Source organism: Papio anubis, chromosome 1 (genome assembly GCF_008728515.1).
Source record: "Papio anubis isolate 15944 chromosome 1, Panubis1.0, whole genome shotgun sequence".
Classification (NCBI taxonomy): domain Eukaryota; kingdom Metazoa; phylum Chordata; class Mammalia; order Primates; family Cercopithecidae; genus Papio; species Papio anubis.
Window position 1 is genome coordinate 154,206,741 of NC_044976.1, and position 19,635 is coordinate 154,226,375.

General features: G+C 41.1%; 2 protein-coding genes and 1 long non-coding RNA gene across 6 annotated transcripts in view; 1 reads left to right on the plus strand and 2 right to left on the minus strand.

Annotated features, from left to right (window-relative positions):
• The window catches only part of CR1L (complement C3b/C4b receptor 1 like), a 35,795-nt gene extending 25,875 nt beyond the window's left edge, over nt 1-9,920 (minus strand). Inside the window, exons 1-2 of one of the 2 annotated variants that reach the window (XM_031656161.1) lie at nt 9,827-9,920; nt 9,476-9,640 (exon numbers count right to left, since the gene is read on the minus strand). In XM_031656161.1, the coding sequence (XP_031512021.1) occupies nt 9,476-9,611 (136 nt within the window). In that variant the 5' untranslated portion in view covers nt 9,612-9,640; nt 9,827-9,920. Of the gene's footprint in view, nt 1-9,475; nt 9,730-9,826 lie in introns of those variants that run through there. The other variant, XM_031656150.1, reaches the window with a different exon arrangement.
• Nucleotides 9,600-13,980, plus strand: LOC116270725. Its single transcript, XR_004178890.1, has 3 exons — nt 9,600-9,703; nt 9,820-9,987; nt 13,117-13,980. It is a non-coding gene; the product is annotated as an uncharacterized LOC116270725 (long non-coding RNA).
• Nucleotides 13,981-15,449: 1,469 nt separating this feature from the next.
• CR2 (complement C3d receptor 2) overlaps nt 15,450-19,635 on the minus strand; it is a 38,771-nt gene continuing 34,585 nt past the window's right edge. For 2 of the 3 annotated variants that reach the window (XM_021932310.2, XM_021932361.2), the window contains one exon: nt 15,450-16,202. The gene's annotated coding sequence lies outside the window, so the exon portion shown is untranslated. The remainder of the gene's footprint in view (nt 16,203-19,635) is intronic. The other variant, XM_021932333.2, reaches the window with a different exon arrangement.

A 19,635-nucleotide genomic window follows, 5' to 3' on the forward strand; every position in this document is an offset into this window, starting at 1 on the left:
GCAATTGTCCCTACCTCAGCTTCCTGAGTAGCTGGGATTACAGGTGCCCACCACCACACCTGGCTAATTTTCGTATATTTAGTACAGACGGGGTTTTACCATGTTGGTCAGGCTGGTCTCGACTCCTGACCTCAGGTCATCTGCCCACCTTAGCCTGCCAATGTGTTGGGATTACAGGAATGAGCCACCGTGGCCCTGTTGAAATTCCCATTCTACTTTCTTTCTCTCCAATATACTACATAGATGTGATCAAAAAAGAAAAAGAACACTTCAGTAATAGCCAAGGGGTGCAGGAGTGGTGGCTCATACCTGTAATTCTAGCACATTCAGAGGCTAAGGTGGGTGGATCACTTGAGGTCAGGAGTTTGAGACCAGGCTGGCCAACATGGTGAAACCCTGTCTCTCCCAAAATACAAAAAGTTAGCAGAGCATGATTGCATGTGCCTGTACACTTGCCTGTGCACAGCTACTCGGGAGGCTGAGGCAGGAGAATTGCTTGAACCCAGGAGTAGAGGTTGCAGTGAGCCAAGATTGTGCCACTGCACTCCAGCCTGGGTGACAGAGCAAGATCCCATCTTAATAATAATAATAATAGCAAAAGGACTGATTCCTTTAGAACAGTGGTCCCCATCCTTTTTAGCACCTGGGACTGGTTTTGTGGAAGACAATTTTTCCTGGAATGGAGGGTGCAGGGGAATGGTTTTGAGATGAAACGGTTCCACTTACATCATCAGGCATTAGATTCTCATAGGGAGCACGCAACCTAGATTCCTCGTATGCGCAGTTCACAATAGAGGTTTTGCTCCTATGAGAATCTAATGCTGCCACTGATCTGACAGGAGGTGGAGCTCAGGAAGTAATGCTTGGCTGCTCACCTCCTACCGTTCTGCCCAGTTCCTAACAGGCCACCGGACAGTACCGGTTCATGGCCCAGGGGCTGAGGAAACCTGCTTTAAAAGATGCCTCAGAAATAAGCTCCTTTTTAAAAAATCAGCATCCATCCATTCAAAAAGTCTCTGCTAGTTTGAAGGCAACTAAGCTATTTATATCATCTTTCACTAAAGGAGGAGCTGCATTTCACAGCTTCAAAATTTGGTTAATCAGTAAGTGCCTGTGCTGTGGCTTCATCTCTCCCATCATCATGCATAATTCTTTCTTGTAATGAGATCAGTCAGTGAATCCAATCTGTTAATATTTATTCAAATCTTCTAGATGCTTACTGATTTTGGGGGGACTACTTGGTTTACTAGATACTAAATGAGTTGTACTAAAATATTTTATTTATTGTACATTTGTCTATTTCTTTTTATAATGTTGTCCATCTATTATTTTATATATTTTGAGGTTATCAGGATTATAAAAAGTTAAATTGCTATATTTTATGGTAGAGCAACCTTCTTTATTATAATAAAATATCTCTATCTCTAGAAATGAATCTTGCCTAAAATTCTACTTTGTTTACTTTATTTGTGGGACAAATAAAAAATAAATAATGAGTTGGGAGATCTACTCCCCAATATATAAGTGCTTACTTTGAATATAGAGTAGTCACCCACGTATCTGTGGGGGACGTGTTCCAAGACATTAGCCAATACCTGAAACCTCAGATAGTACCAAACCTGATAGCTGTCAACTAGAACACATTTCTGTTCACATCTTCCACCCACAAATTTAATGCCTTTCCCCTCTTAACTAAGCACTTAGCATGCACTGTGGTTGTAACTTTTGCAGTTTGAAATGTGACCACAAAACTAGCACAGATTTATTTTTCCTTCTTCACAATTTCATCGTTAGAAGATTCCTTCTTACCTTAGGTCTTAGCAACTTTAACATACAATGTTTTTCTTTCCTTATTAAGTGGACAACTTTCACCTTTTCACTTAAAGGAAGCACTTGCTACTAAACTGGACCCTAATGGTAATGAACTCCCCTATTAGGCTCAGCTAAAATTTTGAGAATCTATATGGAAAGATGTGGTAGACTAAGTAAGGACCTCTCAAAGACATCCATGTTCTGATCCCTGAAGCCTGTGAATGTTACCTGTAATGGTAAAAGGGCTTTGCAGATGTGATTAAGAATCTTGATATGTACAGATTATCCTGGGTTATCTAGGTAGGCCTTAAATGTAATCACAAGGGTCCTCATAAAAGGGAGGTAAGAGGGTGAAAGGAGACAGAAGAAAGAGATTTAAAGACACTATGGTGCTGGTTTGGAAGGTAGAAGAAGGAGGCCATGAGCCAAAGGATGGAAGCAGACCCTGGAAACTGGAAAGAGCAAGAAAACCCCTTCTCCCCTGGAGCCTCCACAAGGAACACAGCCCTATGGATCTATTTTAGACGTCAGTCTCCAGAACTGGAAGAGAATACATTTCTGTCGTCTTAAGCCACTAAGTTTGTGGAAATTTGTTACAGCAGCAATAGAAAACTAATACAAAAAGAGAATGGTATATAGCGTTAAAAATGTTGGGTTCATAGATTGAACTTTGAACCCAATGTCTTCTACTTAATGGCTATGAGGTCTTAGGCAAACTGCTTAATCTTGCTGAGCCTCAGTTTCATCTTCATAAAGGGAGTAATATTTTCCTACCAGGTTTGTAGGAAGAATCAAAAGTAGTATATGCTCTCACATACACAGAAGCACTTCATAAGTTATACTTATGATTATTACCCTTAGAAAAGGTGGGGGACTTCTAAGAGTTAAATTTTATCATTCTGCTAAAGTGGGAGTGCTTGCTTTGCTTCCAAGAGTTTATTTTCTGCTCCTTTGCAGAGCTAGTTTAGAATGAGCCTATGTTGTTGGGAATGCACTGGATGACCCCAGTGATTGGGGACCTCAGCTCTCCTGAGTGAATGTGCCCCCGATTCAGCCTGGGACTTCTCTTCTGCATCTCATGAGCTCCATCATAGTGCCCACGGGATCCCGGACAGACAGGAGAATCGCTAAGGTTGCCTTTTCCCTGTTGACAATGGCTTTAGTCAGAATTGGAAGCCTAACTCTGTGCTTTCTACTGAAGCAAAGGATGATGCTCCAAGAAAGCTCATATTTCTCACTTATTTTTCCCAGACAGCCTATATCCATCATCACACATTTGCTTTATTAAGCCAGCAGTTGTTAAACAAGGATGCCCTTGTCTATGTTTCCTGCTTCATCTCATGCCACTTGGTCCCCTCACCAAGGTGTGGCCCTTTCCCCTTTTTCAGTTTCCCGAAGACACATTTTTCCCCTGTCTATGATATTCCTTCTGTGTGACGCACTTTTATCTTTGCTCTGACTTTGATTGTTCCTCCAGGTGTCTGTTAAAATGGTACTTTCTTATCGAAGCCTTCCCTGGCCTGTCTATGGCCATACCGCCCTGAACACACCCAATCTCATCTGAAGCCTTCCCTGACTCTCTTAGGGATTTGGCATTGTTTGTTATTACAATTTGTGCCTTTTATCTTTGTGTGCTTTTAGAAGGATCTATTTCTCTCAATAGATATTAGACATGAATAATTTAAAGGCAAGAGATGATGTGTTTTTTGTACCTCTAAATTAATACCTAGTCCTGGTGCTTAACATTTAATTATAAGCACTCAATGCATATTTGTTGCAAAGAACAACAAATGAAGAATTACTTATAAAACTTAAAAAAAAAATCAAGAATTCAAGCTATGTCCCCCAAATCTCTGATTTAGTTGGTCTAGTTTAGAGCCCAGGAGTCTACATTTTAAAAAATTTTCACAGCTGATTTTGATAGATAACAGCACTTTGAGAACCACTGTAAAACAAACAAACAAACAAACAAAAAAAAACAAAACAAAAAACAAAAAAAAAAAAAAACTGAGTAAAACAGTTCCTGTTATTTTCAGTGTTATGCATTCACCTTTCCTCTAATTGATACATGGGATAAAATAGAATTTCGATATTTGTCTTATCCATTGATGCTGGACAAAGGAAGAAATTCCAAGTGAAGCGCCTAGTGCCAAAAGCTGTATTAAGAGAGGGTAAATGTCACAGCAAAGCTTGCAACAAGAGGATAGAACAAGACCTAAAGTAACAAAACAAATTGAATGAACCATTCTTGGAAAGAAGTTCCTTCCCCTTACTTACATAATATTCTTACCTGCATAGTAGTATATGAATAGTGTAGGTAATTATAAAAAGTAAAGTTGTATAATAGCTCAAAAAAGGAATATATGAGCCTTCAACAAAGAAAGCTTGATATAGTTTCCTTTCCCTCCTTTATTACCAATCCGTCAATTGCGGCTAGTTCCTATGATAAATATATTAATATAAACTCCATAAACTGAAGACCTACCATAATTTTAAAAAGTTTTTATAGCTTTCTCAAGATATATTATATACAATGATTGATTAGTATTTAAAGTACACAATTCGATTACTTATATGTATGCATTGTGAAACCATCACCAAAATGAAGACAATAAACATTTCCATCATACACCCCACCCCCCCAGAGTTCCCTCATGTCCTTCTGTAATCCATCCAAACATCCACTTCCTTCCCTAGGCAACCTTCAACGTGTTTTCTCTTACTACAGATTGATTTGACTTTCTAAAATTTCGTATAACCCGAATCACCTCGTTTATATCCTATCGTATAAAGGAAATCACTCAGGTGCTTTTCTCTTACTACAGATTGATTTGACTTTCTAAAATTTCATATAACCTGAATCACTTCGTTTATATCCTATTGTATAAAGGAAATCACTCAGGTTTTTTTTTTAATGTTTTAGCCTTTACACAACATAATTAGAGATCCATCTAGATTGCTGCACATATAAAAATTGTTTCCTTTTGTTGCTGAGTGATATTCATTGTATAAATATATCTTAATTTAGTTTATCCATTCACTTGTTCAGGGACATTTGGATTGTTTCCACTTGTTGGTTATTACAGACAAAACTGCTATGAAAATTCACGTACAAGTCTTTGTGTGGACATATGATTTCATTGCTCTTGGGTAAAAAACTAAAGAGTAAAATGCTGAGTAACATGACAGCGTGTGTGTCTAAGGTTTTAAGAAGCTGTTGAACTATTTTCTGAAGTTAATGTTATAATTTTACCTGCCAAATAGCAGTATATTATAATTCCAGTTGCTCCACCTTATCGCCAACACTTGGCTTAGTCAATCTTTTTAAAGTTAGCCATTCTAGCGGGTATATATTGTTATCTCCTTTTCGGTTTTGTCTTATATGACTCAGCCCACTTTCACATTCTCCTGGTTCAGATCTTCCATTCAAAGCAAGTTGATTTATTCTGTGCTATACACACAATTAACACATAATCACTTTCATGTCTGTTGAAATATGAGCTGTCAACCCAAAGAACACTCCTGCTTTCCATTCTGCATACTTACCCTTTAAGGAATAGACTTGCACTTGCTTTGCTTAGGCACCTCTTTCAGTTTTTTTTAAAAAAAAGCATGCACTTTCAAAATATATAAATTTATAAATTATATATGTACTCAAACATAAATTTTATGTCTCAATATAAATTTTTTGAAATGTAATACAGATAAAATAAATATTTTAAATGCCTTGTTAATCATTATGACTTAACACAATCGTTAGTTGACATCTAATGGGACAAAAAACAGCCACAGTGAGTTTCTCTGGTCACAGTAGTGAATGTAAAGCTGTATGTCAACTGTCTTCATGATACTTTCTAGATTTTTTGGTTTCATCAAGTTGTGATCAGTTGTGATTAGACTGACAGCATTTATTCCTCTTAATGCCTCTGACAAAAAATGTGTATACATGTGTCTTTGCGGGGAGGGTGAGAGGGATTGTCAACTCTGCCATTTTCTTGTTTTCTGGAGTTGGTTTTATTACAGGGATCTTCACCCAGTATTTCTGTGTAGGACACTTTTGATGTTACCTGTCCAAATGTGAAGGTTATTTTAGATTAAAATAGATAATATAAATCATACACCCACTCATCTGAGCATATGTAAACCGGAATAAAGCACAGAAAGCAAATTGGAACTTCCCTTCTTTCTTGCACCTTTACCTAGCAGGGTAACCAAACCAGACCCTACATGAGGACCAGATGAGGGCGCCAGAGTTCACCCTATGCTAAACACTGCCTGGTAAAGCTTAATTTGCGTACTATTTTATGGCTCAGAATGTGGTCTATCCCCATGAATGTGAGCCGGAGAATATGTGTTCTGTTGCTGTTGGATGAAGTCACCTATATATGTCAATTATATCCAAGTGGATTGATGGTGCTGTTGAGTTCAAGTATGTCCTTATGGATTTTCTGCCTGCTGAATCTGCCCATTTCTGATAAGGAGACTTCAGCACCTTTTCTGATATCAGAAAGATATCATAGAAGTCTCCAACTATGATAGTAAATCCATCTATTTCTCCTTGCAGTTCTATGGGTTTTGCCTCACATATTTTGTCTCTCTGTCAGGTGCATACATATGCGATATTGTTATGTCTTCTTGGATAAGTGGCCCCTTTATCATTATATGATGCCCCTCTTTATCCCTAATAATTTTTCTTGGTCGGAAGTCTGCTGTGTTTGAAATTAACACAGTTACTCCTGCTTTCTATAACTAGCATTAGCATGGTATATCTTTATCCATTTACTTTTAATATATATCGTCTATATTTTAGATGGTCTTGTTGTACACAATATATTGTTGGGTCTTGTTTCTTGATCCACTCTGATGATCTCTGTTTCAAATGGTGCATTTAGATCATTGGCACTCAAAATTATTGTTGATATGGTTGGTTTAGTGTTTGTTACTGGTTTCTATTTGTTGCCTTTGTTCTCTTGTTCTGTGTTTCTACTTTTTGTCTTCCATTCTTTTCCTGCCCTTTATTGTTTTATTGGTTTCCTTCCTTCCTCCTTCCCTCCCTCCCTCCCTTCTTCCTCCTTCCTTCCTTCCTTCCTTCCTTCCTTCCTTCCTTCCTTCCTTCCTTTCTTCCTCCGTTCTTTCTCTTTTGATACGTAGTTGGCCTCTGTCACCCAGGCTGGAGTGCAATGGCATGATCTCCGCTCACTGCAACCTCCATCTCCCAGGTTCAAGTGATTCTCACGCCTCATACCTCAGTCTCCCGAGTAGCTGGGACTACAGGCACCCGCCATCATGCCTCGGTAATTTTTGTATTTTTGTAGAGACAGGGTTTCACTATGTTGGCCAGGCTGGTCTTGAACTCCTGACCTCAGGTGATCCACCCACCTCAACCTCCCAAAGTGCTGGGATTACAGGCATGAGCCACCGTTCCCGGCCCTCTTTATTGTTTTAACTGAGCATTTTATATGATGCAATTTTCTCTTTCTTATTCACATATAATTATCATTCTTTTTTTCACTTTTTTCAGTGGTTGTCCTACATTTGCAATATCTATTTGCAGCTAATCTAAGTCCTCTTTCAAATAGCCCTATACCACTTCACGGGTACTGTGAGTTAATCATAATAACAAACCAATCCTAGTTCCTCTGCTATGTTTTATATAGAAATAAATATCCCCATAAACTGTCCTATGCAACCTGTTTCTGGATTCACTCTTTAAGTGCTAGTAAATCCATACACCTTTCACTCACACTTTCCTGATCGTAGGAGCTAAGACTTCTCCCTTTTCAGTAATCCTGCAGTCTTGCATGACTTCTTAGTCATGATTTTTCAGACATGCATAGGGGTTTTCAGATTACAAAACACTGTCACATGCATTACACCATCTGATTTTCAAAATACCTCTTTCAGAGATCAGGATGTCAGTTATGCTCATTTTATACATGTGGACACTGAAGGTCAGTGATGTGACTTAACTTACTGGGTCCAAGACCCCAGCTGGTAAGTAGCAGAAGCTGGAAAAAGCCGAACACTGGCTTCCTAATAAGTAGATTTCATAAAACTCCACCACCTACTTCTACATGCATATACCTTGGGTGCATAGCTCTTATACTTCTTTAAAATTCTAAAGGACCGTGCACACTGGAAACATCCATCAGCATTTTAAAATTTAAATTATGTCAGCAAGAAAATTTCCAGGTAGTATAGTTTAGGCTGTTTCACATTTGGAGGTTATTGTGATAACCTCAGTAATTTTTTTATTTTTGCAATTAATAGTGTCTGGGATTGTTTATAACAGTAACTTAATCAACATAGGCAAACTAAAACAACATTGTAGTAAGAAAAGGGTCAGTACTCACAAGGATGACACAAATTCTTAAGCACTGACAACAGATTGCTTAACTTACTGGGCATGCTTCTCTCCTAAAAATAAAATTATAAGTTTTATCATATCTCTTCACCTGACAGGTTACTTTCTGGTGCCTAAGGAGATCAAATAGTAATAACAACTCTTGCGGGAACTTGGTTTTAATTTATTTTATTTTTTACTCTTTTAGAGAAGAAGGAACACTCAAATAAAGAATGCAAAATGTCTAGTAGCAGAGAAGGGCGAACCTGGAGTTGTCAGAAGAGGCTGGACAGGAACAACCAAGACTGTCACTTCAATTGAGATGTTGCCAGTGAGTCTAGGCAAACAAGAAGACTTCTGGGGAGCCCAAAAATAATAATAGAAGGGTTCTAATTGAAGATGTTTACCTATGTGAAGTTAAGAAAAAGGAAGAGATGTGGCCTCAAAATTTCCATAGTAGTTATAATAGGCTTTATTTTGCACTAAACACATCCCTAAAATGCGAACTGTAAACATATCTACTGTCCCTTCTACCTGCAGCGGTTACACTGCATGTTCTGGGGCTGCCCTTACTCCTCTAATCCCCAAGTGCCTGGCATGCATCTGTCTTAAAATATGCTATCAATCAAGTGCAAGGGTGATGATGGCGGTGGTGGCTTGGGGTGGGGGACGAGGACAGTTCTATGCGGGGCAGTTGTCAGGTAATACCTGCGTCCCTAGGACTGCTTGTCTAAACACCATTGGGAGCAAAGTGCAGAGGCAATGGTTGGGGGGACAGAAATGGACTCGGGGACAGGCCCTGTGTTAGACACTCGACAGGCTTTATGCCACTGAGGCAGCAACTCCACAATGCACAGATATCAATGTCCCCATTTTACAGAAGAGCAAACAGACTTAGGTGTGCTAACTTGCCTCACAGTTAAGTTTCTAGGACCAGAACTCAGGTTTGTCGGATCCCCAAGTCCCCTTTCGCTAGGATCAACGCCATGCTCCGCTATAGCCAGCCTAGACTGTGAATACACAAATGCAAGGAATTTCATGCGACACCCGCTCAGCATCTGCGCCTTCCTCTGCGCTGGTCACGACTTAAGCCCCATGCACATGGGGACTCCACGCTTACCCAGAAGCAGCGAGGGTCTCCAGTGCGCAGAAGGATCCCAGACCCGCCGCCCTGCCGGTTCGCGCGCTCAGCCCACCCATCGCACTGCCTTCGGACCCGGGCGCCCAGAGCAGCGCAGCCCAGCGAGGCACGCGAGTTCCCTGCGGGACCCCGGGTGCCTCGTCCGCCCAGGCGCCTCCCCACGCCCGCCCGCGTCTCACCCCAGGCCACCGGCAGCGCGAGCAGCACCACAACCGCCAACAGGGATCCTCCGCAGCAGAAGAGGAGACGGGGCGCCAGCGGCCCAACAGGCTCCGGGCTTCTTGGAGAAGAGGCCCCCATTCTCCCCAAGCCCATCTACAAACCAGATTTGTTCTCGAAGAAAGCTGAAATAAGAGGAAAAGAGCAGTACAAAGAGGAGTGACCAATCCTTGTGCTCCGCGCCCAGGGTATGGGGAGGGCTGCGGGGTTCCGGGACAAAATGCTTTTGACCACAGCTTCCTCTTCATGGGCGAGGCCATGTTTACTTCCCATTTGCATTGTTTCTAACGGGTTTCTCTGGCAGAGCCCACCTTGCGGACCCAGGTGCAGCAGCAGAGCTTGACAATGCTTGGACTTCCGATGGATGGCGCGTGCGAGGCTCTGCGCTTACAGACAAAGGTGGTGGATGACGGCAGCTCGCCTCCAAACACCCTGCTTGACTATTCCTCTTTGCAAGAACGTGTGTGGGAAGGTCAGCTAATGAAATGCCTGGTCTCTGTGTTGAAGGGCAATTGCAGGCGATGTGTACAGTGTACAGAGAATGTGAAGAACCAATTTCCTTATCGTGAATTGAGATGTCAGGCCATTGTAAGATTTTTAAAAAGGGAGGGACGATCAGATATACATTTTAAAAATGTAAATCTGTGTATAGTATGGAAGGTAGATTAGAATAGGGCAGTAATGGAGAGGGGAGACCAGTCAGGGAGCTTTTGCTGACATCCAAGTGAGGTTTGATGGCGGCCCTGACTAGGTGGATAAAGTGGACAATTAACAAAGATTTTGGAGATGAAATGAACAGTTGCTTGTGTACTGGATATTGGTTACTTCCTTTCTTAAGGTTGGTGGTGAGAAGAAAGCAATCAAGAGTTAGCCCCAGGATTAGAAATGGATGGTGGTGCTACTTATTGAAATAAGAAATATGGATGTAGGAGTGACAGATTTAGAGTGACGGTTAAGTCACCTAAAATATTCAAGTCACCTTGAATAAATTCAAGGATGAATTTATTCCTCCTATCTATCTGTGATCCTGTGCCTTTTAACCAATCTGTCTCTATCTCCCATTGTCTCTCCCTTCCCCAGCCTCTGGTAACCAGTACTCTACTCTCTACTTCTATGAGATGAGCTTTTTTAGAGTCCACATATGACTGGTATCATACAGGATTTGTGTTTCTGTGCGCACTGGTTTCCATTAGGCTTTCTCCCAAAATTCTAGTGGAAGAAATGTCTACTTTGATCATATCACTTATCACACTTTTTAATACATCCAGTGACATTCTTTTAAGGATTTGCTATCATCATTTCAAGTTATTCTCGACAGAGTAATGGGAGAAGCAGTCAGATTGTAGTAGGCTTAGGAAAAGAGAAGAGGAGAAGGCTCAGTTTCCCAGTTTTCCATCACATGCTATCAGAAGGTGCCACTCCTTACCACTTCTGCTGGTATCCATCTCCTAGTGTCTACTTTCTCCCCTCATTCCTTGAAGGTTTTAGCTCCTGGCTCATGGCCACCTTCTCCACTATTACTTCTGCCACAGTCCCTGGTGATTTCAATATTCACAGCAATAGCATTTTCCAATCCCTGGCCTTCCAGTGCCTTGACCTCTTCGCTGCCTGTGGTCTTGTCCTCTACTCTCCTCTGACACTAACGCTCATGTGCATGCTCTGAAACTTGTCACCGTCACTGCAACCCTCAATGATTTCAGTGATCCCACTCTCTAACCACCAATCCTACTCTTCTCTTTTACCATTAAACTGAATCCAGCAATCGTTGTCTGTCTCAGTGCCTGCAGCCCATTGATCCTACCGCTCTCTCTCTCAGCCTCTCACCTCCTTCGTGTCTTCACTTTCATCACTACCAGGTTAAATTCCATACTCTGTCATTATAATCATCATCTTGCACCCACCATTAGCTCCCTCACCCTTCTCTTGCTTTATTATAGGCATTAGACAAAACGACAATCCTGGTTAGAATCAATTCTCCATTATTTTGCTCCCATACCTGTGAAACTGAATGTGACTGGAAAAGACACAGAGATACAATGACTAGCCTTACTTTAGTAACAAAGAATTTCAAATGGACCATTGTACTGCTGCCTGACATTTCCACTATTGTTTGTCTAATCCATTTATTCTCCCATTCTCCTAAATGACTATTTCATATTTTTGACATTTATTTCTGACACCTTCTCCAACATTCCTAATCTCTGTGAATAGCTTTGTTTCTTTCTTTATTGAGAAAATAGAAACAATCAAATAGATCTACAATTTTCTACCATCGCTCCACCAAAATTCTTGTATTTGGCCCATGTAACCTCCTTCTCTCTTGTTAGTGTATTTATACTGTCCACAGTCTAAGTCTAAGGGTGATCTCTCCACTTGTGCCCTAGATTCAGTTTGCTCTCACTCGCTCAAGGAAACCAGCAATTCTCACTTTCTCCAGCATTATTATACCCCTCTTTCTGCTGGATTTTTACCATCAGCATGCAAACAAATTATTTCTTCAAGTACAGCAGGTGTGTTTTTCTCTTCAGTTTTTTTCCTCCCGTTTAATAGTCCTTTTGCTTAGAATGATCTTTGCCCAGTTATCTGTCTGCATGGCTACTGCCTCATCTCCTTGAGTTATTTGGCTCAAATGAGTCAAATGAGACCTTCTTAATGGAGCCTTTCTTGGCCACTATTTAAAATTGCACATTAATTCAGAACTTCCTTTCCTTTTTGCTTGTTTTATATAGATTAAAAAATTATACTTATCATTTTTTCATTTTATTACCATCTGAAAATCTGCTTACTGTGTGTCTCTCCCACTAGAATAAAAGCTGCATGAGAACATGTCAGTTTACCACTGCCAAATCCCATGACCTAAAATAATGCTTAGCACAGAGAAGGAGTTCTACAATTATTTCTTGAATGAATGACTACAATGGTTGAGACAGCTAAGGTCAACCACTCTTTCAGAAAATTTGGTGGTAGACAGATAGTTTAAAAGAGAAACATAGATGGTTTGGGGGAAGATTTGTTTTCAGATGGAGGGGAAGGTGGATATCTGTTGCTCTAAATGTGTCCCTTCCTCTGGGATTTGCCCCTAGGTTTTTCCATTGAGAAATCCCCTTTTTCCCATAGTTCAGTGTGATTCTGGAAGACTATGGTTTCTCGACCTCCATATTATTGACATCGTGGACCAGATAATTCTTCGTTCTGGAGGGCTGTCTTGTGCCTTAGAGAATGTGTAGCAGTATCCCTGGCCTCTACCCACTAGAGGCCAGAAGCACTTCCCTCTTCCAGTTGTAGTAACCAAAAATGTCTCTAGACACTGCCAAATGTCATTGGGAGGGCAAAATCATCCCACTTGAGAACCAATGAGGTAGACCAACCCTACCCCCATCTCCAAGGCTGGGCGGGCAACTCAGGCCTTGCCCTGTGTTTATTTCACTGTCTTGCTCCTAGTTATTGCTTCCTTTGGGGACATGTAACCCTATTTGGAGAATGAGAGCTATTGAAGGGACTTTTGAAAGACTTATTGGACAAGAGAAGCTCTTTGTACTGGAAAGCTAAGCTGATGAGACGTGCACTTCACATTGTAAGCAAATATTTTGCTGGTTTTTAGGGAGTTTCTTCCAGAGAATGAAGCCAGCAAGGCAAAGCAGAAGGAGAAGATATTCCTGAAGGCATGCTTTGACTATCCCTGTTTTGACAAGAGCCAACTACACGCCTGGCCTTTTCTGTCATGTGATTTAGTAAAATTCATTTTTGGTTTAAGCCAGTGTGAGGTGGATTTCTGTCACATACAGCTCAGCAGGTCTTGGCTTCAGGAGTTTTGGAGGTGGAACGAAGGAGCCAGTGATGAGAGAGGGTCTAACTGAAGGAACAATGTCCTGGAAAAGACAGAAAGGGATGAGGAGAGAAAGATATAGGCTGTGAAAAGTGTAAGACAGACATGATGGTAAGGGTGAGTGGACGTAGATATGATGGAGGGTGGAGGGAGAGGAAGTTGAGAGAATTACCCTCGGATATTTTCATCATCCCTTAATAGAAGGAAGAAAGAATGAATGAATGTAGAATAGATGGCTTGAGGTGAGTGAACAGACAACATGGGGAAATGAAAGTGTTGGTGACTGTACATGAATAAAAGATGCTGAAGAGCATCCTACTTCTGGATATGGATCCAAAAGAATTGAAAGCAATGTCTGAAAAGATATCTGTACACCCATGCTCATGGAAGCACTATTCACAATAGCAAAGAGGTGGAAACAACCTGATATGGTTTGGATCTGTGTCTGCACCAAATATCATGTCGAATTGTAATCTCCAGTGTTGGAGAGGGGCCTAGTGGGAGGTGACTGGATCATGAAGGTGGATTTCTCTTGAATGGATTAGCTTGGTACTGTATAGGGAGTGAGTTCTCACCAAATCTAGTAGTTTAAAAGTGTGTTGCACCTGCCCCCTCTCTCTCTTCCTCCTGCTCCCACCGTATGGGATGCCTTTCTCCCCCTTTGCCTTCCTCCATGGTTTTGAGTTTCCCAAGGCCTCCCTAGAAGGCAGGAAGAAATCAGCATCATGTTTCCTGTACAGACCCTGGAACCATAAGCCAATTAAACCTCTTTTGTTTATAAATTACTGAGCTTCAGGTATTTCTAATACAGAAAATTGGTACCCAGGTGTGGGTCATTGCTATAAAGATACCTGAAAATGTGGCAGCAACTTTGGAATTAGGTAACAGGCAGAGGTTGGAAAAATATGGAGGGCTCAGAAGAAAGCTGTGTTCCCATCCAAATCTCATGTAGAATTGTAATCTCCAGTTGTTGGAGGTGGGACCTGGTAGGAGGTGATTGGATCATGAGGGTGGATCCTTCATGAATGGTTTAGCACCATACCCTTGGTGCTGTTCTAGTGTGTGGCACCTCCCCTCTCTCTCCCTTGCTCCTGCTTCTGCCATGTAAAACATGCCTGGCTTCCCTCTTTACCTTCTGCCCTAATTGTCTGTTTGCTGGGGGCCTCCCCAGAAGCTGAGCAGATGCCAGTATCATGCTTCTCATACAATCTGTGGAACTATGAGCCAATTAAAACTCTTTTCTTTATAAATTACTCAGTCTCAGGTATTTCTATATTGCAATATAAGAATAGACTAATACACAATCTAATGGCTACTGACAGATAAATGGATACACAAAATGTATAAACAAAATTGCATATACACCCAATGAATTTCTTTCTTTCCTTAAAAAGGAAATTCTGACACATGCTACAATATTAGCGAACCTTGAGGACATTATACTAAGTGAAATAAGTCAGTCACAAAAGGACAGGCACTGTATGATTCCACTTATATGAGGTACTGAGAGTAGTCAAATTCATTGCGACAGAAAACAGAATGGTGGTTGCCAGGGGCTGAAGGGATGGGGGAATGTGGAGTTATTATATAATAGATACAGAGTCTTAGTTTTATAAGAGAAAAAGTTGTGGAGATCTGCTTTACAACAATGTAAATGTACCTAACTCTACTGAACTGTACACTTAAAAATGGTGGAGATGGTAAATTTTATGTTATGTGTTTTTAATCACAATTTTAAAAAAGAGAAAAAAAAGATGCTGGACAGCATACTTAGTCTAGGGGAAGGTAGAGAGTAAATTTGTGGTCACCAGTGAGCAAAGTTTTATTTTCTCAATAGTTTAAATGTTGGAACAGAGAAAATTAACAGCTATATCTATATCAAGGGTGTGGTGGGAGAGGATGAGTGAGCCGGGGAAGGTATTGGCTGGACAAATATAAGAGAAAGTCTTGAGGGTGAGGAAATTGAATTTGTGGGTTGAAAGTTTGACTAAAATGACCAAGTGATGGGATCCTGAATGAATAACTGTTAAATCGTGAACTCTAAAGCCCAAAGACTCTCTGTTACTCAAGAGTTCATTGACTCCAGAAAAAACAAAATAAGGCAAGTGTTGTATGTTTTCTTTACAATTACAATTTATTGAATGGCTAATGTACACATTATTAAGTGAAATTTTACAAGCAACTAGAGCTTATCACAAAACTGCTAAGGAAACATCCAAAGCTTGAACTGTATACCAGATCTCTAGGATTAAAACTTGATTCCCATAATTTAAAAAAACTTGTGCAAATTGGAATCACTGAGTGATTATGGAAAGGCAAAGTATATACAGTAATGTGAGAAAAACTCAAACTAAGTGAGGGTAAAAATGAAATGATCAACAACACCAGAGAAGGAAGCTACTATCAAAATAAAACCATTCTTCCTAATAAAGGTATGGCCATCATAACCCCAGAAAATGCTTCATACTTTATTTGTATAATTAAAACCACATTATAACCAAAAGCACATAGCAACACTAGTATGCTGCTTACAAAAAGAAGAGGGGTCTAGATACCAGGACAGCTCTTTTTAGTGCCTTCCTTAAAAAGGGCGAAACTTTCAGAGTCATGTAATTGTTTATAGCCATGGTCTGGCTTCAGGCATCTCACAAGTGAGGTTTCAGAAAGTCCTTGAAGAATACATGGCAGTGAAACTGGGCTCCCATCTTTACCATAAAGATGTTCTTGAGAATAAGTGCACATAGGAAGTGATTGCTTACGACATAATTTCCTTGGTCTTGAGACCATATAAAGAGACTTGCTGATGTTAGAGCAGTTTCTTTCTAATCAATGTTCCGTTGAATTCCAAGCAACAAGGCACACTGAAATAGATCATTTCTGTTTAGGAGGCAGCATGAATAGCAGTGGTGCAACTCGAAGTTTCAATAATGCTAACATTCTCTTTACATACCAGTTACAACTGTTATAACCAACAAAGCAACAAATCTATTAGAAGATATCATTCTATTGAAAGGCCTTTCTTCATATAAGATGATCTGGAACAAATAACGACTTTTTTTTTTTTTGAGATAGAGTCTCGCTCTGTCGACCAGACTGGAGTGCAGTGGCACGATCTTGGCTCACTGCAAGCTCCGCCTCCCAGGTTCATGCCATTCTCCTGCCTCAGCCTCCCGAGTAGCTGGGACTACAGGCACACGCCACCACGCCCTGCTAATTTTTTGTATTTTTAGTAGAGATGGGATTTCACCGTGTTAGCCAGGATGGTCATGATCTCCTGACCTCGTGATCTGCCCACCTTGGCCTTCCAAAGTGCTGGGATTATGGGTGTGAGCCACCGTGCCCGGCCAAATAACTACATTTTATATACATTCATATGAACATGAATTAATCTAAATGAGTGAGAAATGAAAGTAATAATGTTTCTCATTCATATATTCATTCAACAAATATTTATGTGCTAGCTGTACTCTGCACCCCTACTGGTTTGGATTTAGAGGTCACTAGTATGGTCTCCCTGTCATAACTCACCAGCAGCAAGTTACCTTTTCTTCCTCAACTGCCATCACAGATTTTCTATACCTTGTGTATGGTATGTATTATTACCTGTGATATGTATGGGTCTTATTTGTCTTACTAAAATAAATTCCAAGAGGACAAAGGTGGTATCTTTATTTTATTTTATTTTATTTTGAGATGGAATCTCACTCTGTCGGCAGGCTGGAGTGCAGTGGCGTGATCTCGGCTCATTGTAACTTCCAACTTCCTGGTTCAAGCAATTCTCCTGCCTGAGCCTCCAGAGTAGCTGGGATTACAGGCACGCACCACCAAACCCAGCTAATTTTTGTATTTTCAGTAGAGACAGGGTTTCGTCATGTTGGCCAAGATAGTCTCGATCTCCTGACCTCGTGATCTGCCTGCCTCAGCCTCCCAAAGTGCTGGGATTACAGACGTGAACCACCGCTCCCAGCTGGTATCTTTATTTTATAGATTATGTAGGAGAAAACAATTTAAAGTCAGACATCTTGCATTCCACCTTTGCCAATGACTGATCCTGAGACCTTGCCCAAGAGAATCTTTTAGCCTAGGTTTTCTTGGATATTATTTCTTCATCTTGGTATTATCTTGGGAGAACACCCACCTTTCAAAGTGGTACTGATGGCTAAGTAAGAGAGGGCATGAAAGACTGTTGCATAATCCCTGGACAGAGTAAACCTTCAAATGTTCATCTCCATTTTCTCATGGGAACCTCAGGTGCACACCTCATGTTGCCTGTCCGCCTTTCTGTACTCCCTATAATTCAGTCTTCAATTCTTAGTTGATGATTTAATGCCTTCCTTTTTCTTCTTAACTCTCTAATACCTCCTTTCCCAGCCTCACTCCCAGCTGAACAATTTACTTTCTATTCACTGAGAAGACTGAATCATCGGAAGAGAACTTCCACACATTCACTCCCCATCACAGCTCCCCACCTGCCTTCATCTGCACCTGCAGATTCTGCCCTCCCTCCTGTTACTAAGCCCATACAGCTAAGGTCAGCTCCTCTGCTTAGTCTGTTCCTCCTAGCTTACCCAGACCTTGCTCCAGCAATTCTTGCCTCTCTTTCCACTGTCACTCTTTCCCTTTCTACTAGATCCTTCCCATCAGCATATAGGAATAGAGCATAGCTCCTATTTTTCCAATCTTAAAAAATATTTCTGTTGACTTTACATTTTACTCTTTCTAGCACTTTATTTATTTGCTCCATTTTATAGAAAAAAAATCCTGGTAAGAGTTGTCTCTAGTTGATAGCTGCAATTTCTCTCCTTTCATTCGCTCTTAAGCTCAGTCCAGTCTGGCTCTTGCCTCCTTCCTCTCTTCCAAAACTGTCTTGTCAAGTTCACCAGCAAATTTTGTGCTGCTTGCCTGTGATCCCAGCTACTCAGGAAACTGAGGCATGAGAATCACTTGAACCCAGGAAGTGTGAGCTGAGATTACACCACTGCACTCCAGCCTGGGTGACAGAGCGAGACCCTGTCTCAAAAAAAAAAAAAAAAAAATTGTGCTACTGAAATTCAATGGTCAGTTTTCAGGGCTCTTCTTTCTTGGCCTACCAGCAACTCTGAACAGAAGAGTTGATCACTCCCTCCTCCCTAAAATTCTCTCTTCACCTGACTTTGAGGTTCTTCTCTGGATAGTATCAGAGGCTGCTCCTTCACTCCTTAGTGGGCACCTTCTCACTCCATGACTCCTAACGTTGGAGGATCCAGGGCTCAATACTTGGAACTTTTCTTTTCCCTATAGCCTCTTTGACTTCTCCTCGGAGATCTTATTCAGTCTCATTGTTATGTACATCCACACAATGACAAAGCCCAAATTTGTATCTCCAGCCTGGACCAATTGCCCAAAATACAGACTTGTACATCAGCTGTCTTCTTGCCAAGTCTATTAGACACCCACACTTAACACCTCCACAGTGGAACTCCTGATTTTTCTCCCCAATTCTGCTGTTTGCATTCTCAGTCATGTTAATTAATGGCAGTTCTATCCTTCCAGTTGCTTAGGCAAAAGCCCTCCTGTCATTATTGATAGCTCTCTTCCTCTCATATTCTGATACAAACTATCAACAAATCCTATTGTCACTGTCTTAAAAATGCATGCAGAATCTGGCCTCTTCTCACAGCCTGGTGGTAGCCACTGACAATTTCTTGCCTGGATGATTGCAGCAGCCTCCTCATTGACTCCTATCTTCCACCCGTGGCTTCCTACAGTCTGTTCTTAACACAGCAGTTAAGGTGAATGTGTTGCTCCTCTCCTTAAAAGCTTCCAAATAAAAACAAATCTCTTTACCATGACTTCATACAATCATCCTCTCCTGCCCACCATCCCATTGCAATGACATAGCAAGACTTTGTATGATCATCCTCTCCCCTGCATCCCACTTCCATCTCTCTAATTTCATCTCTACAACTCTAGGCCACACTGGCCTCCCTGCTGTGCCACCAACACAGCTGGCACAAACTGCCTTATGGCCTTTGCCCTTCGCACCTACTGTTCTTTCTGGAATCCTCCTCCCCCATATGGCCGCATGGCTTTTTATTTTATTTTATTTTTATTTTTTGAGATGCAGTCTTGCTCTGTTGTCCAGGCTGGGGTGCAGTGGCGCAGTCTTGGCTCACTGCAACCTCCACCTCCTAGGCTCAAGTGATTCTCCTGCCTCAGCCTCCCAAGTAGCTGGGACCACAGGTGCACACCACCACACTTGGCTAATTTTTGTATTTTTAGTAGAGACAGGGTTTTACTGTGTTGAACAGGCTG